At 45.0% G+C, this 27,950-nt stretch overlaps 1 protein-coding gene across 6 annotated transcripts in view; it reads left to right on the top strand.

The window, feature by feature from the left end:
• The first annotated feature begins 8,431 nt into the window (after positions 1–8,431).
• Positions 8,432–27,950, top strand: part of ARHGAP21 (Rho GTPase activating protein 21) — a 149,840-nt gene continuing 130,321 nt past the window's right edge. For 4 of the 6 annotated variants that reach the window (XM_060192318.1, XM_060192317.1, XM_060192316.1 and 1 more), the window contains exons 1-2: positions 8,432–9,001; positions 10,307–10,758. In XM_060192318.1, the coding sequence (XP_060048301.1) occupies positions 10,681–10,758 (78 nt within the window). In that variant the 5' untranslated portion in view covers positions 8,432–9,001; positions 10,307–10,680. Of the gene's footprint in view, positions 9,002–9,057; positions 9,446–9,530; positions 9,828–10,306; positions 10,759–27,950 lie in introns of those variants that run through there. The other 2 variants (XM_060192314.1, XM_060192315.1) reach the window with 2 other exon arrangements.

Genomic DNA, 27,950 nt, shown 5'->3' with positions numbered 1-27,950 from the left:
TTCCCTTTGATATTATATTCCCGCACCTTTTTCCACTGAAATGATTTTGCATGCTTCTTTTCCTCCCCCCCCCACTTGTCTTTGGTTAGAATTTGCCTGACAGATTTTCTTTTGCTCCTCTTTCTCTCTCTCTCTCTCTCTGTCTCTTTTGCCTCCAGGGTTATCGCCAGGGCTCTGTGCCTGCACTACGAATCTACTGCTGCTGGCAGCCAGCTTTCCCTCCTTTGTTGTTGTTGGACAGGAGAGAAATCAAGAGAGGAGGGGAAAAGAGAGTGAGAGAGAAAGATAGACACCTGCAGAACTGCTTCACCACTTGTGAAGCAACCCCCTTGCAGGTGGGGAGCTGGGGGCTTCAACACAGATCCTTGTGCCAGTCTTAGTGCTTTGTACTATGTGCTTAACCCAGTGCACTCCACCCCCTGCTTCTCTCTTTTTATTTGTATTTAAAAAGACAGAGGGGAGTCGGGCAGTAGCGCAGCGGGTTAAGCGCATGTGGCGTAAAGCGCAGGGACCGGCCTAAGGATCCCGGTTCGAGCCCCCCGGTCCCCACTTGCAGGGGAGTCGCTTCACAGGCGGTGAAGCAGGTCTGCAGGTGTCTGTCTTCCTCTTCCCCTCTGTTTTCCCCTCCTCTCTCCATTTCTCTCTGTCCTATCCTGCAACATCATTAACCACAACAATGTCAAACAACAAGGGCAACAAAAGGGAAAATAAATAAATTAAAAAAAAAAAAAAAAAGAGAAATACCAGTGTACCACTCAGCTCTGGCTTTAAGTAGATTTTCTACTTATATGAAGACAAAGTAAACGAATTACTTTTAAATGCCTCGGGCTTCCTCTTCCACCCACATAATTAGGACCCACTTGAGGAGCCAGGGAAAAGACCAGAAAAATGGGTTAATAAAATACGGTGTGAGACTGAAACTTGTCATTGTTTCAGTCTTTTTATTTTTTCTGTGTTGCACTTTTAAAAACTTTTTTAAAAATTAAAATAATTATTTTGACTCTATTACTAGTCACTATTCATAATTTGTTTCAACCTAAAGATAGTACACATAACAAAATTCTTTTTTTTTTTTTTCCTCCAGGGTTATCACTGGGGCTGGGTGCCTGCACTAACACTGCTCCCAGAGGTGTTTTTTTTCCCTTTTGTTGCCCTTGTTGTTCATCGTTGTTGTCGTTGCTGTCGTTGTTGTTGGATAGGACAGAGAGAAATGGAGAGAGGAGGGGAAGACAGATGAGGAGAGAAAGCTATACACCTGCAGACCTGCTTCACCGCTTGTGAATCGACCCCCATGCAGGTGGGGAGACGGGGGCTCGAACCGGGATGCAAAGTTCTTTTTTTTAATTATATATTTTTATTTTTGGATTGAGACAGAAAGAAATTGAGAGGGGAGGAGATATAGAGGGGAAGAGACAGAGAGACACCTGTAACTCTACATAACCACTCGTAAAGCTTTCCCCTTGCAGGTGGGGACCAGAGGCTTGAACCCGGGTCATTGCACATCATAGTATGTGTGCTTAACCAGGTGCACTGCTGCAGAATTCTAATGAGCAGAATTCTAATTCACCTTCCGTAAATTTCTACATCCATTTTATTACTCACTTACGCCTGAGACTTACCATTTAGTTTTCTATTCAAAAATTAAAATTTAATTTAAAAATGAACCAAGTTTGCTTCTGTTACACTTAAGCCCTGACGTGAATTGCCACCAATTAATCTGCAACTCTTCTCTGTCTGAAGGAGGAATCCTTGGCTAGTTGACTTTTGGATTAGTAGGGAATGCAGGCGATTATGGGAAGAGAGGACTGGAATCTGTAGAGCTAGGGAGTGTTGAAAGATACTGAGAGCTTTATTTAATCACGGAATGGAGAATGTTTTAGCTCTTTCTCTTACTTCTGCCCCATGAAGATGAAGAAGAAGCTAGGTCATGCTTTTTCTTTCTGATGAAAAAGATTTTGTGACTCTGGGAGAGGCATATACTTGAGAAAACCAACTGGCAGTACAATTTTCTAGTTAGAATGATAGTCAATTAGTATACAGTTTGAAGGCAATCAGATTATCTCAACTCTCCAGCTGTAATTTGGGTTTCTACCCAGACTGCACTATTTTACAGGCTGTTCCAGCTTGGATGTAGTTGGGTGGGTGGGAACATTTAAAAAAATCTGGTCATATTTTCAAGGAACATTGAAATGCTTATAAATGAAAGTCACGATTCTTAGGATAAAAATACAAACATGTACATTCTCATTTTTTTTTTCTTAGAAACTAGAAATAAACCCTTAATAATGCAGGTGAGTAGGTCTACCGTATCACTCAATTTTAATTATGGAGATACCAATGCTAAAAAAAAATCTAGAAGAAAATATTTGATAAATGCCTCCCAATAAATGAGTGGGGAAGATTTTTATAATTACTGCAATAGGCAGGTGTCATTCCTCTTTGGCATGAAGTTATGCTGTACAGTTAGTTAACTTAATCAACCAAGTCAAAAGAAGTCAAGGGTAAACAGGTGAAATGTGTTTCTGGAGGCTGAGACCTAGATCAAGCGTTCTCAGAGAACTTTTCTTTTCCTTTATACTCTTCATTTTAAGCAGCTACAGAAAGACATATATATATATATCACTTCTTTCAGCCTAGAGAGTTTGTTAATTAGCCAGGAATTTTTTTGAGGTATAAATATTTATCAGAATTATCTGGAATAATTTCATAATGGCTTCTTATGGAGGGGGGATCAGGTTTCAGGCCTATGAATCTACCCTCTGCAAAGTTATCATCAAGCCTGCTTAGCATTAGCATTAGCATAACCCAGGTTGAAGACCAGGCCGTACCGCATTGGAGGACGCTTCAGTGTGGGGTGTTTTGTGTTCTCTGTTTCTGTCTCTCTCTATCTGAAAACATCAGCAGAGAGTGGAAAAGCCTTGATGACAACAGTGACAAAAAATTATCATCTCGAGTTGAAAAGGAGATATTTAGTTCAACAATGATATATTGCTTATGATTAAATAATTACTAGCAATGAATAAAAAAAAAAAAAAAAGGAAACACCCAAACAAGATTACTTGTCCAGAGAAGGAAAGGACCACAGTAAACTGAGAGAAAAAAATGATTAAAGGTCAGACACTGTATCTGGCAGTTTGTTAGCCAATATTTACATTGACTCAAACTCAAACAGCACCACTAACCTCTGGATTAGCAATTAATAATTGAAGATAGATAGTAATGATGTGGCCAGAAATAATATATATTTTCTCATGCTCTACAGACTGAGCTAGCTGGGCATATTTTCTAAGTGAAGGCCATTCATCTGGTAAATTATGGCTCAAAAAAAAAAATGAAAATAAGAATTCCATGTGATTTAGTTTATCCTACTTTGGGTTATTTATCAAAAAATTCAAAAACACTAATTTGAAGAGATACATATACTCCTCTGTTGGTTGCAGTCTTAGTTCACAACAGCCAAGACTGGTAACACTCTAAGAACCCACTGATTGATGTACAGGTAAAGAAAGATAGGGTAGATAGCATAATGGTTATGCAAACAGACTCTCATGCCTGAGACTCCAACGTCCCAGGTTCAATCCCCCATACCACCATAAGCCAGAACTGAACAAAAAAAAGAAAGAAAGAAAGAAAAGAAAGCTGTGGAATATATATACATTGGAATGCTACTTAGCTATAGAGAAAGATTAAATCCTTTCATTTACAACATCACAGGTGGGCCTGGAGGGTATTATGCTAAATTCATTAAGTCAAATAAAGACAAGCACTTTTTGATTTCACTCATCTGTGGCATATAGAGGAAAAAAATTAACTAAACAAAACATTTGTACTATAACATCCATTAGTGGTTAGCAGAAAGGAGGGGTGCACCGTGGGGGAGTATGTATCAGGATGAAGAGCAGCCATGTTGGGTTTCATGATGCCAGGTGAACACTAATTAATGTTGGTGCAATGGCACTTCATGAACAAACTTAAAGCTAGTGCATCATTGACATCATTAATCTGAAAGAGGTTGCAGAAAGGAATCGAAGAAATCACTCCCTACTGTTCATGCAATAACTTTATTTATTTATTTATTTATTTTAAATGTATTTTTTATTTAAGAAAGGATAAATTAACAAAACCATAGGGTAGGAGGGGTACAACTCCACACACTTCCTACCACTCAATCTCCATATCCCATCCCCTCCCCTGATAGCTTTCCCATTCTCTATCCCTCTCGGAGCATGGACCCAGGGTCGTTGTGGGTTGCAGAAGGTGGAAGGTCTGGCAATAATTTTAAATGCCTCACTCAAAAGGTATGTTTTCTGTAGCTCTCTATTCCACATGGAAGTGTTTTTTCCCCAAAGAATTATCAATAGAAAATATACCTATTGGGCATTGTATGAAGAAGGACTAAAGTCATAAAACCCAAATGGTACATACTCCTCTGAGGATCATGGTCTAGAGGCCTCAGACACATAGTTTTGCGAATGAATCATGCCAAATTACACATTTCGCTTGTGGAATTTGCTGGCAAACACTTACTTGTGACTCCTGGAATGGCCCACTTCTATATTCAGAGCAGAAATCGCCCACAGATTAGCACACAATGACACTAAGCCAGAGACTGGGATACTTGGGTTCTATTTCTGGTGTTGACATTTTTCTTCGATAAGGGTTCGCCGAAACAATATTATCATGTCATGGCCAGTCAGGACTTAAAATTTGTGAGGTTATGGTTCCCATCTTTAGAAATGGCTTGCTCACATCTTAACAAATCTCTTGCCCACACTGCAAGAATTATGGTGTACTTTATTATGATGTTTGTAGTTGTGATTAATATAACTCATAATTTCTAGGGATTGTTCAAGGGAAACTCAGGTTAGAGAAGTGCATCTATTAGCTGTAGTCAGAAGGAAAAAAAAATCATCCTTTCAAGGTAAACAGAGTTAGAATTACTATTAGTTCTTCCTTATCCATAATATTTGGGATATAGAAAACAGTCGAGATAGCAACAGGAAAACTCAGTTGATTCCAACTCTCCTTTCAATTATGATGATCCTCCAAACCTACTGCCCCAGCAGATCTTCCCCTGGCGTTGTTAATAAGTAGCTGCACAATGTAGATGTGGATCCTTTTCCTTTTTCTTGCCTTCCCTCCGGTGGAGGTGTTAGTGGGTGAAAAGTCCAAGATGGACAGAGGAAGAGAACTCAGAGGGTTTGCCTTCTCCACCAGGAAGACCAGCAAGGTCAAAAATTGAGAGTGGCTGCCATGACCAGCTGCCTACAAGCCTGGAAATGCATCTCTGAGAGATCAGACGGGTATTAAATCATTACTTTTGCTCACGTCTTCAAAAAAGTATAGATTTGATGTTAAATATATTAATGTTTTTTAAAAAAACAGAGAACATGTTATAAAGAGTAAAGTTTCTTATGGGGAAGCAGATACACTCCTGCTGCACAATCATATTTTGATCAGAAGGATGTCTTTACATTATTAAAGTTATGTTACATCCTTTACTGTCATTTGATGTTCACAACAATACAACAAAATAGGGAAGGGGCGATCTTTTTTTTTTAAATTTTTTAATTTATTTTATTTACTTATTCCCTTTTGTTGCCCTTGTTTTATTGTTGTAGTTATTATTGTTGTCATTGTTGGATAGGACAGAGAGAAATGGAGAGAGGAGGGGAAGACAGAGAGGAGGAGAGAAAGATAGACACCTGCAGACCTGCTTCACCGCCTGTGAAGCGACTCCCCTGCAGGTGGGGAGCCGGGGTTCGAACCGGGATCCTTATGCCGGTCCTTGTGCTTTGCGCCACCTGCGCTTAACCCGCTGCGCTACAGCCCGACTCCCTGAAGGGGCGATCTTGAAGGGTCTTCGAGGAGGACTAGAACCACATCTTAGTTCTGTGCGTTTGCCCTTCTCCATCCTAATACACATCAACTATATATGATAGCAAGTTGCCATAAGGGTTCCAAAAATTTTTTTTTCCCAAAATCTGGTTAATAGTGTAATCATTCCTATCCCAGCACATATAAGATATGTATAACAGTAACTTTTAATAGTTCTTAAAAACATTTCAAGTATTGGAACAATGGAATCAGGTTTACTTCATGGGTAAGATTAAATCAGCACACAAAGTACTAGTAATTAACATGTAGTAAGTCAATTAAATAGCAGCTACTGTTATTGTTTTTTATTACTGAAAAAGAGCATATTAAAGGTAGTATAATGTTGTGGGGGAAAGTATCAACTCTAGACAGCCAGCTCTCTGGGCTTGAATTCTAGTTCTTTCACACATCTATCATTAAGCTGTGAGGAAGATTTTTGAAGGAATGCCTACCAGGAAAGCAGTGACAGACTTTACTACTTAAAGGCACACTTCAGAATTACAGATTAAATGATGGAGCTAGGCTGTAGTTTTGATAGTCTATTTTGGTATCTCTTATTGAAATGTCATTGTAGATTATGCTATTTTCATCAGAATCCCTAAGCTGCATTTCCTCTTCTCTTCGTGTCTCCTTCCAGGACCACATCTACCCACCCTTAACAAGACCTTCCTTTTGAAAATTTCCTAATCTGGGGGGTCGGGCATTAGCAGCGGGTTGAGTATATGTGGCGCGAAGCGCAAGGACCGGCATAGGGATCTAGGTTCAAGCCCCAAGGCTCCCCACCTGCAGGGGAGTCCCTTTAAAGGCAGTGAAGCAGGTCTGCAGGTGTCTGTCTTTCTCTTCCCCTTTCTGCCTTCCCCTTCTCTCTCCATTTCTCTCTGTCCTATCCAACAACGAACGACATCAACAATAACAATAATAACCACAGCAAGGCTACAACAACAAGGGCAACAAAAGGGGAAAAAAATGGCCTCCAGGCGCGGTGGATTCGTGGTGCAGGCACCGAGCCCCAGCAATAACTCTGGAGGCAAAGAGAAAAGAAATTTTCTTAATCTGAGCTGTCCTCAGCTGGGGATCTCTCTCTAGTTTATGCCATGCATATGCAGATTTGCATTTGCAAAGAGATGTTTTGTGCTTAAAATTGTTTTTCCTTTCTGGACACACTGGAAGCAGGCTACTTGAGCCCAGTACTGCTATTCACTGCTTGCTATTTACTCAACAGTCTATAGAACTGGATACAGCTATAGCCCAGTGGGTTATTCAGTAAATCACCAACTGACTGGCAGGCAGCCCCTCTATGCTATTCTTTTGTTGTTATTGGCTGACGAATTTGGTTAGGGGTTGTCAGGAATATGCAGATTTCAGGCCACATTAAAAAAAAATTCAGTCTTTCCTACTCTAGTTGAGGCTGAAGATTTTTTAAGTCGTACATTTCCAAATGTTTGCAATCTTTCACTCTTGGGAAGACGTCAAAAATAAAGATACAGGTATTCAGGCTTCATGGGGACTTTCTTTTTTTTTTCCCCCTTTATGAAAATACGGGGTTCCCGGTTGAGGTTGGAGGTTGGCAGGGTGCAGGGGAAGTGCCTTTAAATTTTCAGAAGAGAGTGGGGTAAGAAAGAAGGAAAAGGTAAGCAGATCTCATAAGCTTCTAGGGCGCGCGTATCTTTTTTTCTCCCCCCTCAGGATGGTGGTGGCAGCTGATCAGACACAATAGCTGGCAGTCTCCTGCTGGAGTGAGGATAAAAATGACCCTCAACAGCAGCAGCAGGAGCACTGGGGAAGGGAGGGGGCGTGGAGGAGGGTGACAAGGTGACAAACGCCGCCGCGCGGGGACGGGATCCTCCGACCCAACCTCGCAGAAGAGAGCAAGTGAGGCACCTCCAGGGCGAGACCGAGGGGTAGGAAAGGACCGCCCGGGGGGCGGCGGCCTTTCCCACTGGGGGCGGCACCAAAGGTGCAAAGGGTGGAGGGAAACCTGAGTCATCAGCCCCTGATTGGTTTGTGCTCTCTGAGGGCGCTTTCTGATTGGACCGTTTGCAGCGGGAGATGTGCGGCGCGGCAGGGCGGAGCCGACTGCCAGGGGTTCGGGGCTGGGTCCCGGAATTGGGGGAACTGGGGAATTGAGGAAAGTGCGGGCCGTAGGGAGTTGCACGGCCGGGACTGTTGAGAATCCGTGGCTGGGCTACCTTGGCTCTGTTCCGCCAGCCATGTTGGCATCCTCCAACAGCTCCTATAATTAACTACAAGCAAAAAAAAAAAGGGGAGATTACTGGGGTGATTCCCTCTTCCCCGCTACCCCTTCCCCCTAGCATGAGCAGCTGTTTGGCTCCGGGCGTGAGCGGACACTCCCTTATCTTCAAGTCCCATTCTGCACCGCAGCTTAGTCCCCTCCCGCTGCAAAAAAAAAAAAAAAAAAAAAAAAAAAAAAAAAAAAAAAGCAAAAGGGAGGCGGCGGCGAAATTCACCTCAAGAACCTGTGGTCCGCAGCCCAGGACGTGTGCTCCCCCGGCCGGAGCACACGTCTTCCCCAGCAGAGACCCGGGATCCTGGTCGCTCCCGCTCAGCCCTCGGGAATCTGCAGAAGGCGGAAAGGCTGTCTGCGCGCCTGGGTTTTGGGGGGCTCCTGGTGTTGGGGGGGGTTGCTCCAGACCCTCGAGAGCCAGCTGGCGGCCCCCGCCTCGGCCCCCCCGTGCCCCCGCCGGCTCCCGGGACGGTGCGAGGCAGGACAGCACACAGGCTGCCCGAGCCTCCCCTGGGGAGGGGAGGGGAAGGAGGTGGAGTGGGAGGAGGTGGATCCAGGAGGAAGGCGCAGCAATCCGCCCCCGGGAAGCAGCGCGGCGGCGGCAGCGGCGGCTGAGCGAGGCGCGTTCGTCTGTCACCGGCGATCCCAGCGCGGCCCCGGCCGGAGAGGCGAGGCGGGCGAGGAGAGAGTCCGGCGGCCGCCGCCCCGCCCCACGCCCTCCCGCGGCGGGCGGCCGAGAGCCCGGGGCCGGCCGGGGCAGGTCGCGGCGCTGCCTGGGAGCGGCCGGCCGGGGGCGGCGGCCTGGGAGCGCGGCGGCGGATCGTTCTCGCTGCGGGGTGCGCGGAGCGCTGCGCCCGGGCGCTCGGCCCGCGTCCTCGGGTGCGTGTCTGCTGGGGCTCCGCCGGGGCCGAGGGGGCGCCACGGAGCGGGCTGCCGGCTGCCCGCTCCCCGCCCGCCCTCCGGGCCGCCCCGCCCGGCCTCCGCGTTGCCCGGCGGGAGCGAGGGGCCGCGCCCGCGTGTGCGGGGCCGGGGAGGGCCGCGGGCCGAGGGAAGGGCACAAAGGCCGACGGCGGGCGCGGGGTTCGGCGGCGGCCGGGGAGGAGGGGCGCCCGCGGGCCGCTCATGAATATTAACCGAGCCTGCGGCCTAGCGCCCCGGCCGCCCCGCGCCCGCCCGCCGCCGCCCCGGAGCTGGGCCGAGCGCGGCGGGAAGGCGAGCGGGGCCGGGGCCCCCGCACCTTAGGGAAGCTCCTATTTAGGCCGCCCTCCCGGGAGACCGGGCTCACCGACCCGCCTCTGGAAGGGGCGGAGGAAATAGGAGTAGGTGGGTGGTGGTTTTCTCTCCCCGATTTTTTTCCCCTTAGGTGGCCACCGGGCACCTAGGGGTGGGGGAGCTGGGGTCCTACTTTCTTCTTCTTCTTCTTTTTTTTTTTTTTTTTTGGTGGGGTGGGGTGTCCAAGAACTCTACGCAAAGTTGCAGGGGCGTCTGCTGCATTTCTGTGGCTCCTGGAAGAATGCCCTGGAGCGGGAGCTGCGCCCTTGTCCCCGCCGCGGCGCACGCCTCCCGGGCCGGCCCCGCCACCACCGCACCCCGCCGCGGGCCAAGGAAAACAGCCGCCTCCCGGGGTCTCGGACCCGGCCACCCGGACCACCACCCCCCCCCATCCCCCGCCCTGGGCCGGGGCTGCTGGCTCCTTGGGGCTGTGGTCCTGTTTGTTTTTATTTGGGGTTGGTGGATGGGGTGGGGGGAGGAGGAAAGAGTGATAGGAGATGGGAGGGTGTGCAAAAAGTATTGTCCCATTTTAGCTGGGGGGGCACCCCACTTTCCAGTGTCTATCTCTGGGGCTTGTACCCCCTCCTTCCTGCTCTGAAATTGTGCTTGAGCCAGGGGGTGTTTTCTCTCCAAGGCTGCACAGACCACCTGGCAGGGTAGTTCTGATGTTTGCTTCTTTCTTTTTATTCCCCTGATTTATAGATTTTTTAAATTCCTTCTTGGGGGGGGCGGACCTAGGAGGGCCATCCCTTCTTTATTGCAGGGAGGGGTCGTAGCAGCAGCGTGAAGAAGACTCCCCCCACCCCTCCCAGGCAGTGTTGGGGGAGGGGGCGAACTTGGGAAGAGCCTTGAGCAAGGCGAAGGTCGGCGCCTGGAGAAAGTTCACGCCCTCTTAACTTCTCTGGTTTGCAGGACTCAGCTCAGCTTGGGGAGCCGACGCCCGAGCCCTCCCCACCCTCCGGGACTCCTCTGGGACTCCCTGAAGTGGAACCAGAAGGAAGGGGCCGGTTGTCTGCAGTGGGCCTCACCAGCTGCCCTGGACGGGACCTGTCGTCTTTGTTTTTTTAAATCTGGAGACATGGACGGAGACAGTGCAGTCAGTTGACACCGACCTTCCGAAGAAGGGACTTCATTCACACACCCACCCCCCCTTGGCACCTGACTTCTCTGGCCTTCCTGCCCCGCACCTCCTCTGGCCCTGGAATTCTCTTCCTTGGTGTGTGCTGGCATTGCCCCCTCAATGTGGACCCCTAAAGGCTGGCCCCTTCTTTGTCGTTTGAAATGAAATGATGGCCACACATCGGACCGGTCTGACGGAGGGAGATGGTGACAAACTCAAGGGCTACGGGTCCCCAGTCTGCGAGGTAAGTATGGAGTGACCGCAACCTGTGCCTGTGGGGTCACCTGCCACGAGGTGCGTGGGTGGGTGGATGAGCCTGGGGTGGCGGCTGCCACTTTGCACCTCTAGGGAGAGTCTTTCCTGGATCTCCAGCTGGTAGGTTGAGAGCAGCCCTGCTGGCCCCGTGGGGAGGGGAAGCCTGGCCGGGTTTTATTTCTAGGCATGAACAGTGATTTCTTTTCCAAGATCGATTCACTCACTGTGAACTGGCTCCTTCTCAGCGCAGGGATTTCCCTCCTTGCAGAGGCTTGAGAATAAATACTCCAGGGCACTCCCTACCCTCTCTGCCCTCCATTGTTATACTACTACTACTATTACTACTACTACTACTACTAATTATTATTACTATGGCTGGGGAGGGGAAGGCTTTGTGCTCTTCGGGTGCCTGTGTTTGCAAGATTTGCTCTCCAAGGTAGAGAAGGGGACAGGTGGCAGGCTGGTTGCCCTGAACCTTACTCGCTGATACTGTTGGAGTGTCTTGGCTACTGTTGGTGTGTACTGCTTTGGGTTGAAAAACATGTCTTTGTGCAGAAACTGTGAGCATAGCCCTGGGAAACTGGTGTAGAGGGTTGATTCCAGTTCCCTGAAACAATCTGGGTTTGCATTGCCTGTCTGCCCATCAGCATCTTTGGAAAGGCCCAGAAGATTCTCCCACCAAGCTTCTTGGCTTTTTTTTTTTTTTTTTTGAACAGGCAGGATAGAAGTCCATAGATTGATGCCAGCCATATGCCTTCTTGCCCCTCACATCACATATGTAGATTTTGTTTCCGTAACGACCATGTTGAGTTTGGTTTACTAGGGTTCACCCAGGGTTCCAGTAACGCACTTATTAAAAATACTGGATGTTGCTCTTTTTAACTTTGCATGTGAGCTGCCTATACTTTTGCTGGAAAATGGAGGTTGAGTTTAGACAGCAACAGCATCCTGATCGAGTCTCCATGCATAGCATTTCTTGGGGGCTGCTGGTGGTTACATTTTCACTTCCTGGTCATTTGAAACAAGGTGTAGTTCTGAGTGTATGAGTTAGGGCATTCTGGTAAAAAATGAATGCCAAGGCATCCAAAAAGCATGTTCATGCAACATACTTCATTTGAGGTTAGAAAGTTAGAGGATCCAGAAATAGTGACAGTGTGCTATTCCTGCATTATCATCTAGTACACAGAGCTACAGATTTACAGTTAGAATCAGCGCTTTACTTTTTGACACCTGTAAACACCTGCTTGCAGGTAAGAATGAGATTAAATATAACAATTCTCTGATCCAGGAAAACCATAATAATGCCTTTTGGAAGACCTACCTACAACTTGGTGATTGCTTAATGTGTATTGTAGTTGTATAATAATATGTATTGTGGTCCTTGAGCCTTAGTTGTCTTTGTCCTGTGGGTACTTTAATTAGCATGTAATTTGCATTGTATGTGCAAGAACTAATGCTATTTGACTTTTTTTTTTTTTTTTTTGGCTATTTAAGTGATGTCCCCAAACCAAGAATGTATAATAGACACATCTTGTCCTTGGCTAGAAGGCCATGTTTCCGGTTGCATACTTGGCTTTTATTAACAATGACAGTTATGTATTTTCCTAAGGACTGTGAAATTGTTTTCATTTGGGCCTGACTGTTGGCATGGCCTTTTTTTTTTCCCCTTTTTTTTGGAACCAAGAAAACTCTGTATTGTTTGTCTATATTCTGTTCGTTTAAAGACTGTAGTTTGCTGTTGAGTTTGGTATAAACTACAATTGTGCCCTTTGGCCTCCTTAAAGAATTGGTTACTTAGATTCTGGGCGGGAATAGAAATACAGGGGCCAATTGCTGTCAGGCTATGTCTGAACATCCCAGAGTCAGGAGTGGAAAGAGCTTGTGTCCTTACTGACACTTCTAAGTTATCCCTTAGTGATGCTTCTAATGCACATTATATCTTGTGAACTGTTGTTAGTAATAAAAACAATGGTCACTGATGTACTTTGGATGAGAAGATAATATTAAGTCTTTGAACATAGTATTTAATTTTTGTGCTTCATTTTTCTAGAAGGATTAAATTTTAGATTACTATCATTCCTCAAAACATTTTTAAAATCAAGAGCTATGTTGCTTGATAATGTCTGAATCAAATGAATCTGTGTGTTTCACCTAACAAAGAGATGAACATACATCTTAAATGCTAAGACTGTTAATAAGCCCCCCCCCCCAAAAAAAAACAAATGAACAAACAAAAACACTTAGCCTCCTAGGACTGAAGAAATCAATGTGGTAAGTAAATAGGAGTTACTGTTTCCTGCCTTATCTAATAAGCTAACTCCACCTTCTGTAAATGAGGTCTGTTGTCTTGTTGAAAAAGAGTCAGAAACTGTTTTTTGGGGGGGCTGGGTGGTGGTGTGCCTGGTTGAGTGCACATGTTAAAATGCGCAAGGACCCAGGTTCGACCCCCCCCCCCCCCCGTCCCCACCTGCAGCAGGAAAGCTTCATGAGTGGTGAAGCAGTGCTGCAATGTCTCTCTGTCTCTCTACCTCTATCCTTCCCTCTTCCCTCTTGATTTCTGGCTGTCTCTATCCAGTAAATAAATAAAGATAATAAACAATTAAAAAAAACTTTTTTTTTTTTTAACTGGAGCACTGCTCAGCTCTGGCTTGTGGTGGTGCTGGGGATTAAATTTGGGACCTTGGAGCCTCAGACATGATAGTCTTTTGCTTAACCATTAGGCTATCTCCCCAGTCTTGAACCCAAAATTTCTTACTCATTTTAAGAATTAAAATTGAATTGTGATGAGATGTGAATATACACAGATACCGTCATCAAGAATATACCGGAAGGTTGAAAAACCAAACGAGTAACAGTCCTTTTCATTTCTTTCTTCCTTTTTAAATTAATTAATTAATTTTTTTACCAGAGCACTGTTCAGCTCTGGTTTATGGTGCAGTGGCTTGAACCTGGGACTTTGGAGCCTCAGGCATGAGAATCTGTTTGTATAGCCATCATGCTCTCTACTCTCTGTGCAACCGTCTTTTTCAAATAAAGATGTGTGACAGTTTTCTGGGCATTAGACAGCAAGGATGGTGCAGTGTGTCCACACACAGTTAGTTACGTAGTTTGCATGTTGAGAGGTAATGCCCTTCAAAACTAGTTTCGTTCATCCTGAGTGCTTTCCAGTATGTGTACACAGGCTGGCCTGTGACGCTTGGGACATCTCCGCGTGAGTATGTGAGTGTATCCACACACTGCTTCACATGGACTGAATTCTCCGTCCTCTTCTCCCCCCTTTCATCTGGTGGCGTGCCCATCCTGTAAAGTTCAGCTTGCTGTTTTATTAGCCAAAGGTGAAAACCGTTTCCTCGGCTTCCTAGACCATTGTTTTTCTCATCTCGCTCATTTCCCATTTCACTTTTTATCTGTGGGCCCTGGTCCTGTCTGTGTCATGGCTGTGTCGCTGTCTTACTATTAAAACAAACTCACCGACCAATGTCAGTTGACTGACTTCATTTCATGCTTTGCTTCACCTGGGCTAAAATGATCCTGTGACTATAATGCATTGAAACCAATGAAAACTCTTGGTTGGCTGACTGAGAAGGGTGTTAATACAGGGGACAAGGCATTTCTTTCTTTTAATTTATTTTTGAGAGAGAGAAACACCAGCACTGCCCAGCTCTGGCTTATGGTGGTATGGGGGACTGAACCTGGGACTTTGGTGCCTCAGGCATGAGAGTCTTTGCAGAACCATTAATTAATGCTGTCTACCCCCCACCCTCTTTCTTTTTTGTGTGTGCATGAATTCATCTGAATATGTATACTTTTGCTCTTCTTTCTGGAATACTATACATTATAAAATTTATTTTTAAATATTTTTGTTTATTATTAGAGACAGAGAGAAAATGAGAGGTCAGGGAGAGGGAAAGAGGCAGAGAGACACCTGCAGCCCTGTTTGACCACTTGTGAAGCTTTCCCTCCGCAGGTGGGTACGAGGGGCTTGAACCCGAGTCCTTGCACACTGTAATGTGTGCCTTTAACCAGGTGCGCCATCACCGGGCCCCTAAAATGTATTTATTCATTGGACACAGAAATTGAGGCAGAAGGGAAAGTGTTGCTTCACCACTTGTGAGGCTTTCTCCCTTCAGGTGGGGACCGGGGCCTTGAACCCAGATCCTTGCACATTGTAGCATGTATGGTCTACATGTTTTGCCTTTATCCCAGACTCTTGTTCCTCTCAGGTTTTGTCTCCCTCCATCTCTCTCTCACTCTCCCTATCTCTCTCTCTCTCTGTATCTTGTCTCTTCTGCTGCCCCTTTCATGTTTCTTTCAGCCAGAGCCAAATCCTTCTCACTCTTCTGTTTTCTCAGTCCTCAGGTTTCATTTTATACTGTCCCGTGGCTTGAACATGCATGCTAGCTATTCTGACTTGACAAGTCAGCCCTACACGGTAGGGTTGCTTTCTCTCCATCTATTAACCACTTGCCTAGTTAGTTATCATACAAGGCTCTTTGGGTAACCCACAGGCATTTCAGACCCACTGAATTCTTCCCCTGCCCTCTGCCCCTCTCTTCCGGTACTCCTGCTTTCAGTGAGTGCCACGCCTTGATCAGAAATGGGCTTGCCATCTTTGACCTGTGTCTCTCCTCCTCCCTCTCCCCCAAGGCTGACTCAGGTCCTGCTTGGAGTCAGCATTCCATATCCCCACTGCCTTGCCTCTACCTGAGCTCAGGCTGGCTGCTTCTGGGCATGGGACTGCCACACCCAGCTGCCTCACTATTGATAGTTCCCTAGTCACCCAGCCATGCCCCCTTCCAGGACCCTCCATGCCTTTGGTAGGGAGCTCCACCTGTCACCAGGGACAGTAGCTCTACACTTAAGAGTACAGGGTTGCTCCTCTTGGGGCTGCAGGTTCAAACCCAGCACCTCACAAAGCAGAATATAGTCTGTTTCTCTTTCTCAGCCTTTGTGGAAAAGTGAGATTTGGAGTCAGTGACCTTAGCTTCCCTAGGCTAAGTCTGTAGGAAGGTGCCAGGCCTGTTCCTAGAAGACTTGATATTCACTGTCCATAAAAACACATTGTTTAAAAATAGAGCAGGAACTGGAAGACTGGCCACTGTCTCTATTCCCATGTGCAGAGCCCCTTTGGAATAAAGTCCAAGCTCGAGAAGCTTGAAGGGACCTTGCTAAGTGGCCCTTCTAGCTCAGCCGGCAGCTTTCTCCTTCACTCAAGCGCTGCCTGTGGTCCTTCCGGGCCCATCACAGTCCCGGGCTCTCTCCACTTCAGACCCACCCAGACTTCCAGCCTCCACTCCACACTTAATTTCCTCCGTGGTTGATTTTTTTTTATTTAAATATTATATTTTATTTGATAGAACAGATAAATGGAGAGAGGAATGGGATACAGAAAGACTGAGAGAGAGAGAGAGAGGAGAGAGAGAGAGAGAGAGAGGGAGAGAGAGGGAGAGAGGGCGCTGCAGCACTGTTTCACTACTTGTGAATCTTCCCTCTGCAGATGGGGACCAGGGTTTGAACCCGAGTCCATGCGCATGGTAATGTGTGTGCTCAAGCCCCCTACCATGGTTGATTTTTCACTCATCATTCTGACCTTGTCTTCAGTGTCACCTCCTCAGGAAGCCTGCCCTGACTGGATCATTCCTCCCTAGTGCATTATCTCAAAAGCCCCATGAACTTTTTCTGCACTGGCACACGTTTCTTTATCTGTCAGGGACCATGTTTGTTTCTGCTGTGGCTGGCATGTCGCATAGGTGCTCAGTAAATACTTGTGAAATGAGTGGATTAAGTGCAGAGAAGACTTTTTTAATTTGTATGAAAAGCTCGTCAAGGTTCCAGTATGCCTCTGAGTGTCTGCCTACCTCAAACATCTCCTTCTCAGTTCCTGAAATGTCTTCAGCCTCCTGACTGGCTAAATCTTCATATACCTCAGGGCTCAGTTTGACCAGACCCTGTTGTCGTCTCGCTTCAGTTTTCTGTGTTTAAGCATCAAACATACACAGGGATGTCTGGGAGTTAGTGTACACTGAGTTCCAGATCATACTGTGCTGAGTTCTACCCAGCAGTCGGTGACTGGTTAGTAAACCTGGTCATGTCACTCCACTGTTCAGAGTCCTCTAGGTAAGAGTGAAAATGGCCATACAGTGAATAACTCTGTGACGGGGCTTGAAGGAATCAGTGTTAAACGAGATAAGTCAGAAACAGAAGGATGGAGTGGGGGGTAGATAGCATCATGGTTATGCAAAGAGACTCTCATGCCTGAGGCTCCAAGGTCCCAGGTCTAATCCCCTGCACTATCATAAGCCAAAGCCAAAGCTGAGCAGTGCTCTGATAAAAAAGAGAGAGGAAAAAAAAAAAAACAAACAGAAGGATGAATATGGGATGATCTCACTCATAGACAGAAGTTGAAAAACAAGATCAGAAGGGAAAACACTAAGCAAAACTTGGTCTGGAGTTGGTGTACTGCACCAAAGTCAAAGACTCTGGGGTCGGGGGAGGGTTCAGGTCCTGGAACAGGATGGCAGAAGAGGACCTAGTGGGGGTTGGATTGTTATGTGGAAAACTGGGAAATGTTACACATGTACAGACTATTGTATTTTACTGGCGACTGCAAACCATTAATCCCCCAATAAAGAAATTAAGAAAAACGAATAACATGAGTTTTTAAAACAAAGTCTCCCAGTTAGTTCAAAAACTGTGTTTGTACTACAGGTTAGCCTGTTAAGTGTGCAAACTGCATGTCTTAAAAAAAAAAAAAAAAGGTAGTGCATATACCTTAATTCACAAACACCCAGTTATGAAAAATGTAGCAGAAACATGCAGTGAGCTTGCATTATTTATTTTATTTTATTTTAACAAGATTAGAGAGAGAGAGAGCTAGAAAGATAGAGGTACCCCAGAACACTGCTCAGCTCTGGTGGTGCTGGAGATTGAACTTCGAACCTCAGAGCCTCAGGCATGAGAGTCTTGCATATATCACTCTCATCTTGTCTCCTCAGCCCAGCCTTGTGTTTTAAAGATGGCGTTTACATAGTGACAGAAACCTCATTTTGAGGGACTTGTGGGGAGCAGGATGATACTCGATAAGTCATAATTTACTGCTCAAATGTATCTTGGCTCAACTTTACACCTTTTTGAAAGGGGGTGTAATTCGTAAAGGCAAAACACTATTTCTCTAAAATCATGTGGTTAAGGGCATAAATAAAGAGTTTGGGTTGTGACCACAATGCTGTACACCTGAACACTCTAGAACGTCACAAACAAATGCTGCTTCAATAAAAGAATTAAAATAATAATAATAATTAGAAAAGACACCTATGGAGTTGCTTGATGCAGCTTTACCACTGACCTTCCATTTGGAAAACACAGTGAGAGAGGACTGAACTAGTGGTTCTTATGCACGGGCATTTCTCTGTGTCTGCAAACCTTTCCCTCACCTCTAGCCCTTGAGTTCAGACTCCAGCGTGCCCCCCCACACACACACCTGACCATCCAGTCTCCACTTTGATAGTAGCTGAGAGAATCCAAACCCTGTTGCCCCCCACCCCAACTCCATTCAGTCCCTTGCCCACCAGCCAAGTAGGCGATTTCCACAGCCTTCCTTGTCTCAAGCCATAGCCACTCCCTCCCAGGCAGGCACCTTGGAGTGACCTTCCTTTGCTTGCTTTTCTCCTCAGGCATCAGCTGCAGATTGGGCTGGCTGTGCCCGGGGCCTTAGCCCTTGCCAGCCTGGAGCCTCTCCTCCACACAGCAGTCCAGTGACTGTTTAATAAACCTCATCATGTCGCTCCATTGCTCGAATTCCTCTAAGGGCTTCTCACTTCCCTCTGGAGTCAAAGCCAGAGTGGTCTCACTGTGACCCGCAAAGCCCTGCTCAGCTCTGGATCTGCCCTTACACTTCTCACCTCCTGGGATTCCTCCCTCCTCCCTCTGTATGAACCATTCTGCGTTCATGCTGAGCGTGGCACCCCCCCCCCAACTTTCTCCCAGCTGTACCCTCTCCTTAGAAGCCCCTCTCCCTTGTCTCCCGAGGCTCAGAGCTCACCTTCTGCTGGTGGGATACCACCCCCTCCTCCCCCAGCCCTGCTTTCCTTTCCTTGTTTTGTTTCCCTCCTTATCACTTCATCTCCATCTGACATGCTCATGCATCTGATTTTCCTGATTTCTTTTTTGGCAGTTGATGTGTCTAGGATGTCACTATTCGAGAGGGCAGCCCTTGTGCTCTGTGCACATTGTGTCTCTTGTGCTTAGAAAAGTATCTGGCACAGAGTGAGTGGGGTCCTCAAATACTCCACCCCCCCAGTGGATGAAGACTAAGCAGAATTCCAGACTGTTAATTGAGCTTACATCCAGCTACATGATGGAGAAAAGTTAATTCAGGTTATGCAAAAAAAGCTGTAGGATAAATAAAACTGGGTGGAGCATGGAGTGTAAGTTCTACCTTAGGCCTCCATTTCGTTGGGGAATGCACTTAATGTTTTTGGTGCTCGTTATTTATTTTTCTTTCCCTGTGCATCTTTCTTACCACCTCTGGGAAGCTAGTCACCGAGTAACAGTAACTACGACAGTGTGTGTATGAATTCATACAAATGTATGAATTAATTTGTACTGTGAGGTGAGATCATCGAGCAATTAGCAGACTAGTGGAAGGGACTCAGACTGTGAAGAAATTGTATAAATATGTCTGTATTGATGCTTTCTTAAGGTGTGTGATCTGTTTCTGAATGTTCTGTATGATGCTAAAAATTATTGTGAATATTTCACTCTGTCAGACCTGGATTCTAGCCCAGCCCCCCCCCCCCCCCCCCCCCCCGCTACGCTGAAGGAATTTCCTGTGCTGTGGTCTCTCACTCTCTTTTGCCTTTCTTCCCACCTGAAAGAGAAGTCACTGCAGTGACAGTGATTGCAGTGTGCAGCATGGCAAACATTAAAAGCCATTCATTCTGTACGCTGTCAATTGGCAACTAAATGAGCTTTGCTTTGATTTCAACTCAATAAAAAGATATCCATTACTGATTTAAGCAATAGGAAATATGTTACCAACCTTGTGAAAATCTGCTTCCTAGTGATCGTGCACTCCTTGAAATAATACTCCAGTATTAATATGGAAACTCAGAATAAACAAAACCTAAAACATTTCCCCACATATTTTATTTATTTATTGGGTAGAAACAGAAATCAAGAAAGAGAAGGGGGAGGTAGAGAAGGAGAGAAAAAGAGAGACAGACACCTGCAGCAGTGCTTCACCCACACTTGTGCAGCTTCCACCCTGCAGCTGGGAGCCTGGGGCTGGGACTTGAACCTGGGTCCCTGTGCCTGGTGGTATGTGTGCTCCACTGGGTACAGCACCACCCAGGCCCACAGAAACATTTTTTTAAAGACTGTTTTCTTCCATGGAAATATTTCTTTAGGTTGTTTATAGTACCCTGTAGTGTGACACTACTTTTTAATTTCAAATATGTGTTCCTTCATGTAGATTAATCTAAATGGCAGAAAAGTGCAGCCTGTCAAAAGTTCTAGGCAGCAAACCAGGGTTCTAGGTCAAGGCCCTTGGAAGTGAGGGCAGCTGTAGCAGTGCCAGGTTTCCATAGGTTTCTGCTGACTGAGCAGAAGTCTGGGTTTGAATGGATTGAATGGGACCTACCACTAGATAGAGAGTCCATCCGCAGCAGCAAACAGGTCTGAAGAAAATTCCTCATCTTTCCACTAAGCGTTCCTCACCGTTCGTTCATCTCTTCCAAGCAAAGCCTTTGTGTTTTGATGATGCGCTCTCTGATCTTTCCTTCATTTCTCGCCTTCCCACAAGGGCAGGTGATCTAGTAACAACAGCAGCAGCAGCAGCCCTGAGTCCCTTTTGTTCTTTGCTGTGTGAAGCATCCTGTCATCTTACCATCCTTAATAATATGCTGATTTCAGTGTAGGGCGTGTGCTCGCTAGATCCGAAGGCAGCCCTCTCCTACAGCTGAGAGACCATCTGGTCCGCACTTGTTTTCCTTTCTGGTTTATGTGATTAGATTGGGGGGGGGGGGAAAAACTCAAGGTTATTGGGCGTCAAGATTGTCCCAGTGTTTATCTAATTTTAATTGACTCTGGGGAAGGAAGAGTGTTTAAAACGTTAGGAGCCTTCACTGTGCTCTACTGGTTCAAAATTGGAGGACATCTCCACTCTTTCAAAAGCGCAATGTTGGGTCGCTTCCCACCATAATAAGGTCTTTCAGATTTAGGTCAACGATGTTTTTTGCCAGTGGTCAGGTTTGCAGTAGAATCTGAAAGATGGCCTTTGTTGCCTCTAAGACTATACACAAGACGAGTGGAGGATACTGTGCAGTTTAAGAAACTTGATGTGATGATTTTTATTTTTTATTTTTTGCAAAGTCCTCTGCTTTTTACTTGTATTTTAATATGTAAGAGATCGTTCTGTATAGGCTTGTGAATAAGAGGATAAATTTAGGTGGTTCGGGAGATGGCGCAGTTGATAAAGCATGGATTCTCAAGCAGGAGTTCAATCCCTGGCAACAGATATACCAGAATAATGTCTGGTTCCTTCTCTCTCTCCTCCTATCTCTCTCATTAATAAAATCTTAAAAAAAATAAAAATAAAAGAGAATAAATTTAGAACTCAAAACTCTCATTATTTCTGAATATTCCTCTATTCTGGCAAAGGTGTTTAGGGAGCCCAGAACAAACTGTCTGTTATTATGGAGAACTTGGCAAATGAGTTTATTTACTTTTCCCTCGTTGGACCAGTGGCACCAGTGGCGTGGAGTCTTCTGTTTGATACCAGGCGTGTTTTTGATTCAGAATTGGTTACTTATTGCTTTTCCCTTGTTGCTTATCTCAGTTCTGAGTAGACATCTGGCAGAGTTACAAGCAGTGAAATGGTTGCAGTGCTGTTTAAACCTCACAGATACTTTTTCTCTTTATATTCTGATGAAGACATAGTCTCTTTGTATTTTGGTCACTGCATTCATTAGTCTTTAACATATCTTGGCAGGATTTGCATTCTTTGAGACATCTTGTTTTTTCCTCTTTACAGTGTGGAGATTATTAAGAATCCGCATCTCTTCTGGATAACTTAGCCAACTATGATCTTGAGAATTAATAGCAATCATTTTTTTAAAAAAGTTGAACTATCTAGGTATCTGCAATCCCCAGTATTTTCCTAATAACAACTATTCTAATATTTTTATTTTATGTATTTATTATTGGATAGAGACAGAAATTGAGAGGGGAAGGGGAGATAGGGAAGGAAGAGAGGTAGGGGAGGGAAAGAGGGAAAGAGATAGAGAAACACTGTTTCGCCACTCATGAAGATTTCCCTCTGTAGGTGAGGAACAGGAACTTGAACCCAGGTCCTTGTGCACTGTAATGTGAGTGCTTAACCAGATGCGCCAACCGCCTGCCCCCCTTAACTATTCTGTATTTTAGAGAATTTGATTTCATTACGGAGACCTACTACTCTGGTAGATTCTGCATTTCATTTCTGGAAATTTAAGCTAATGCATATGAGGGGAAGATGTAGCCATGTGAATCCGATCTAGATCGTTATTATGACACTTTTGGGAAACGTCTCAGTTTTTTTTTTTTTTTTTTTGGCTGCCAAGGCTTTTCTAGAACTTTGTGCCATTACCTCTGGTGGACTGCATTTTTCCCCTCTTCTTTTTAGATAGTGAGAGACAGAGAAGGAGAGATACCCCAGTACTGTTGCACAACTCATGATGCTTTCATTTCGCATGATGTCCCCATATGGTGACTGGAGGCTCCAGCCTCCCCGTTCTTTGTGCTTTAGTGAAATGTGTGTTGTACATGCTGGCCACCTTCCAGGTGATAGGTAGAGAGATAGATAGATAGAGAGATAGAGAGAGAGAGAGAGAGAGAGATAGATAGATAGATAAATAAATGGATAGAAGATAAATGGATAGATAAATAAATGGATGGAAGCATGGACCTATTAGTCCAGCACTCAGAAGAAACTTCTAAGACAAGTTAGGAGATATTCTTACCTGATAGAGCACACACTTTGCCGTTTTCAAGGACCTGGGTTTAAATCCCCAGTCACCATATCAGAGCAGCTGCATGAGCTCTTCTGTCTTTCACCATCTACCGTAAAAAAAGAAAAAGAAACCAGTGTTTGCTAGGAGTGGTGGAACCATGCTAGTGCACAGCCCAGCTCCAACCCAGGTGAAGAAGGGAAATGAGGAAGAGGGCAGAGGGGAGTCCTGCCTTGGTAGGAATTTAAGGCATGTCTAGGTGATCATTAGAAGCACTGGAACAACTTTAAAAATGACTGGTTCTTGTTTACATTTAGCTAATGAATCAGAGTCCCTGGAGGTGAGACTCTAGAACTTGAAAAAAATAAAGAAAAAGAAGAAGAGAGTTTGCCTGGGGAGAACTCAGCTGGGAGAGTGCTGTCTTTGCCATCATGCAGAGAACTTGGTTCAAGCCCAGGTCCATGTAGCACTGTGGGAAGTTTTGTAGTTGTGATACCTCTCTCTCTTTCTCTGAAAAAAAAAGTCAATCTAGAGCAGAGACGCTTCAACCAGGACCAAAACAATTACTCTGCTGATTTTTTTTTTTTTCAGTTTGAGAATAGGACTACATGACTTTCTCAGCTCTGCCAACATCTAAGTTCTTGGGGTACCCTACCGTGATTTTGAAATTATACTGATTAAACTAAAATGAATGTAAAATGGAAAACATATGGAGAAAAAGTATAATTCCCACCAGTGAAATGATAGTCATTTTATCCTATTTGTAATCGAACTTATTTCCATTATTTCAACAGTATACCAAAACTATATTCTTTGTAAATAAGAGACACTTTTGTTTCAAAATAGCACTTTTAAAATTCTTTGGTAGTTAGATGCTACACTGTTTTGCTTGTATGTTACACTGTGGTCAGAAGTTTGAGAAATGTAATGAGAGTGCTAGAGTTTTGAAATTCAACAGTGATAGACGTGCAGTTACTTTTAAAAGTTACCTCAAGGATTATTGTTTGCTCGGTACCTGTGTGATGAATCCACTTCTCCTGGTGATGGATGGCCTTCTTTTCTCCCCTTTCCCCTTTTCCCATTCCCTCTTTCCTTCCTTCCTGCCTTCCCTTCCTTTTTTATTTTTTTATTTTAAAAGCTAGGACAGAGTGGGGGTGGGCGGTAGTGCAACAGGTTAAGCGCACATGGCGCAAAGCGCAAGGACCTGTTCGAGCCCCTGGCTCCCCACCTGCAGGGGGGTCGATCCACAAGCAGTGAAGCAGGTCTGCAGGTGTTTGTCTTTCTTTTCCCCCCTGTCTTCCCCCTCTCTCTTGATTTCTCTCTGTCCTATCCAGCAACAACAACAGCATTGACAACAGTAACGACAACAACAAGGGTAACAACAAGGGCAACAAAATGGGAAAGGTGGCTTCCAGAAGCAGTGGATTTGTAGTGCAAGCCGAGCTCCAGCAATAACAGTGGAGGCGGCAATAATAATAATAATAATAATAATTTTAAAAGAAGATAGGACAGAGAGAAATTAAGAGAGGCAGGGGAGAGAGAATAGACAGACACTTGTAGCACTGTTTCATGACTTGGGAAGCTCCGCCCCCCTGCAGGTGAGGACTGGGGACTTGAACTTTTTGTACAAATATAACACTTGAATCAAGAATTAAATGTTTCGTGGTAGGGATAGGACTTTGGCTATATTTGCAGATCCTGTTACAAATTAAAATAGTAATTTGTTTCATGTTCTTGACAGATATATTTCTCTTATACAGGTAATTGTTGTAATAGTTTCTTTCATGCACCTTGTAGTCATTTAGTCCTAAAACCTCAGTCAAGAATTGGGAAAGTTACTATGGAAGAAGACAGACCTGCAGAAAGTGCCAGTCACCGAACTGGACATGGTAAAGGATTTTAGAAACCAACCACTAGTAAACAGGGCTCCTTTACAAATTTCTCTACACTGAACATCAGTTGCTTCTCTCTCTCTCTCTCTCTCTCTCTATTCCTGATGGTCCATTTTCCCTAGCCTAGCTTTCTGATAGCTATTATTTCATATATATATATATATATATATATATATATATATATATATTTAAAGTGTGAGTTACAGAAAGATATAGGGAACAAGACCAGGGCCACTGCTCAACTCTAGCTTACATTGGTGCTGGGGCTTGAACATGGGTCCTCAGAGCATCAGCTGTGAAAGTCCTTTACAGAACCATTATGCTGTCTCCCCAGCCCAACACCAGCTTTTCTGTCTGATTTGTGAGATGCTTTGGATGATAATGGTGTAAATACACTGCAAGCTCCTTGCAGGGTTCAGATGCCTGCTCTGCCTAGGAATCTGGATCCTTAGTGAAGGCGATGCTGTGGAAGGGCAGAAAAACCAAGGAGATCAGGCAGAGGAGGGACACATGGGGGAGGCCCCAGAATGGTTGATAGGCCTCTCAGAAAGCTTTGGATTCGAGTCTGAATGGACTCAAGAGAAGCCTCTGAGCTACACTGGTGTCCTTGAACATGCCCACATCGGTGGGGGTATTTCTTTTCTCTGAAAGTTGATGTTTAGTTTGGAACCAGATCTCTGGGCTCTGTTTGCCAAGAGACACTGAGACATGGCGATGAGTGTGTCAGAAGAAGGAGCAGCGGTGGCTAAGAGGCTTTGCTTGGGGTCTGTGCAATTACTTGAGCAGGTCACATAACCCACAGAAGCATTTTCCTCACCAGGCTTCTGGTTGATGATAGCAGAAGATAACCCCAAAACAGCCAGGTGGAAAGGCCAAGGTATTGGGAAGATCCACCGAGCTTCCAATTTTTTTTTAACTTTTTAAAAATATTTATCTATTTTCCCTTTTGTTGCCCCCCGTTTTTATTGTTGTTGTGATTGATGCCCTCATTGTTGGAGAGGACAGAGAGAAATGGAGAGAAGAGGGGAAGACAGAGAGGGGGAGAGAAAAACAGATACCTGTAGACCTGCTTCACTACCTGTGAAGCGACTCCCCTGCAGGTGGGGAGCCAGGGGCTTGAACTGGTATCCTGAAGCCAGTCCTTGCGCTTTGCACCACGTGCCCTTAACCCGCTGTGTACTGCCCGACTCCCCTCGAGCTTCCAATTCTTATGTCTCCACCTGAACCCACTTTAAGAGCTTTTGATGTGGGCGGAGGCTTTGGTGACTAGGCAGGGCAGATGGAGTTGTTGACCAGAGTGAGTTCCAGTTTCTTTTCTTTTCCTGGGGCTTTGGGAGTAGAACTGAGTTCCAGCCTTCTCATCACCAGGCTGGTTCTTCTGGGAACCTTCCCCACTCCTTGGGTCATTGTATTAACATAACAAAAGACACCTTAGTCTTCTCAGCACTTTGGGAATTCTCAGGGCTTTATGTGCCAAATATTTCTTCTAATCAATGATAATATCACACCTTGAGGAATACAACTTGTCAAAACTGCTACAAGGAAGGGGGGGGGAAATCTGACTAGCACCATATGTGTTAAAAAAAGTGAATCTGGAATTAAAAACCTTCCCCACAAAGAAAACTCCAGATTCCAGATGGCATCGTTGATGTATTCAGTCACGAGTGTAAGAAAGGAATCGGACCAGTTCTGTACAAGTTCAGAGAAGAAAAATGGAGGGAACCATTCCCATTTCCTTTGTCTGTGGCCAGCATAAGCCTGTTAACAGAGAAGAACGTTATAAGGAAAAGAAATTCAGACCAATCTACATGTTTGTAGATACAGAAATCCCTCACAAAATGCTATCAAATCAAATCTATCAACATATGAGAAGGATGCAGTGATTAAGTTGGAGTTATCCCAGGAATGAAAATTTAGTTTATCATTTGAATACATTAGCAGTTAACATATGTAGATATACTTGTTCTTCTCCCTCTCTTTTTTCTTTTTTTCATCCTCCTTTTCTCTTCTCTTCCTTTCCTCCCTCCCTCCCTCCCTTCTTTCCTTCCTCCCTTCCTTCCTTCCTTCCTTCCTTCCTTCCTTCCTTCCTCCCTCTTCTTTTTTACCAGAGCTCTGCTAAATTCTGGCTTCTAGTGGCACTGGGGAGTTGAACCTGGGACCTTTGGTAGCTCTGGGATGAAAATCTTTCTGCTACCTACCCAGCAATTTATATATTAACAGAGCAATGGGGGGGGGGGGAGTCCTAAGATCATCTGGGTTGATGCAAAAAAGTATTTGACAAAATCTTTTGTTCCTTTATTATAAAAACTTAGAAAGCTGGAGTTATAAAGAAACTTGCCCAGTTTAACTAAGGGTATCTATTTTAAAAATGCTATAGCAGTCATATTTAGCTGAGAAATATTGAGGACTTCATTAGTATGCTGATAAGAAGGCAAGACTACATCTGCTGATACCTCTACTGGTCACCGACTGGAAATGAATTGAACGAGGCTAGACAGAAGAGGAAGGGAAGTGCAGGTGAATCCTTTGTCTCTAGAATAAGGAGATTTTTGTAAGTCACCAACAAGAAATACCATGTTTCTAGGAAAACAGAATAGCCATATTTTAATTTTTTTTTAAATTTTTTTCTCCAGGGTTATCGCTGGGGCTCAGTGCCTGCACCATGAATTCCTAGAGGCCATTTTTCCCCTTTTGTTGCCCTTGTTGTAGCTTTGTTGTGGTTATTATTGTTATTGTTGTTGTTCGTTGTTGGATAGGACAGAGAGAAATGGAGAGAGGAGGGGAAGACAGAGAGGGGGAGAGAAAGATAGACACCTGCAGACCTGCTTCATTGCCTGTGAAGCGACTCCCCTGCAGGTGGGGAGCGGGGGGGGGGGGGGGGGGCTTGAACCGGGATCCTTAATCTTTGTGTTTGGTGCCATGTGCGCTTAACCCGCTGTACTACTGCCTGGCCCCCAGCCATACTTTTATATATATGGTCAATAAAAATTAGAAGATGAAATTTAGAAATTGAGCATAGTTATTTTTAATACTTTATAGGCAGCCTCAATAGAGTATGCGAGAGAGACTGTTTGGGGCTTGGAAGAGCCAGACAGGACCTAGCTGGTTGCCCTAGACAGTTTAATTTCAGTTTCAGCAGAGTTGTTATCAATCTTTTTTAGAAGTACATAAGCTGTTGAATGACGGAAAGAGAGAGAAAGAAAGAAAGAAAGAAGCAAGGAAGGAAGGAAAGAAAGAAAAGCTGATAGTAAAGTTTGCATGGAAATACAAAGGACATAGAGTAGCCAAAGCGATTTTAAAAA

The sequence above is a fragment of the Erinaceus europaeus genome, chromosome 6 (genome assembly GCF_950295315.1).
Source record: "Erinaceus europaeus chromosome 6, mEriEur2.1, whole genome shotgun sequence".
NCBI classification, from domain to species: Eukaryota; Metazoa; Chordata; class Mammalia; order Eulipotyphla; family Erinaceidae; genus Erinaceus; species Erinaceus europaeus.
The sequence above is the reverse complement of the archived record's forward strand: the minus strand, read 5'-3'. Positions and strand labels throughout refer to the sequence as shown.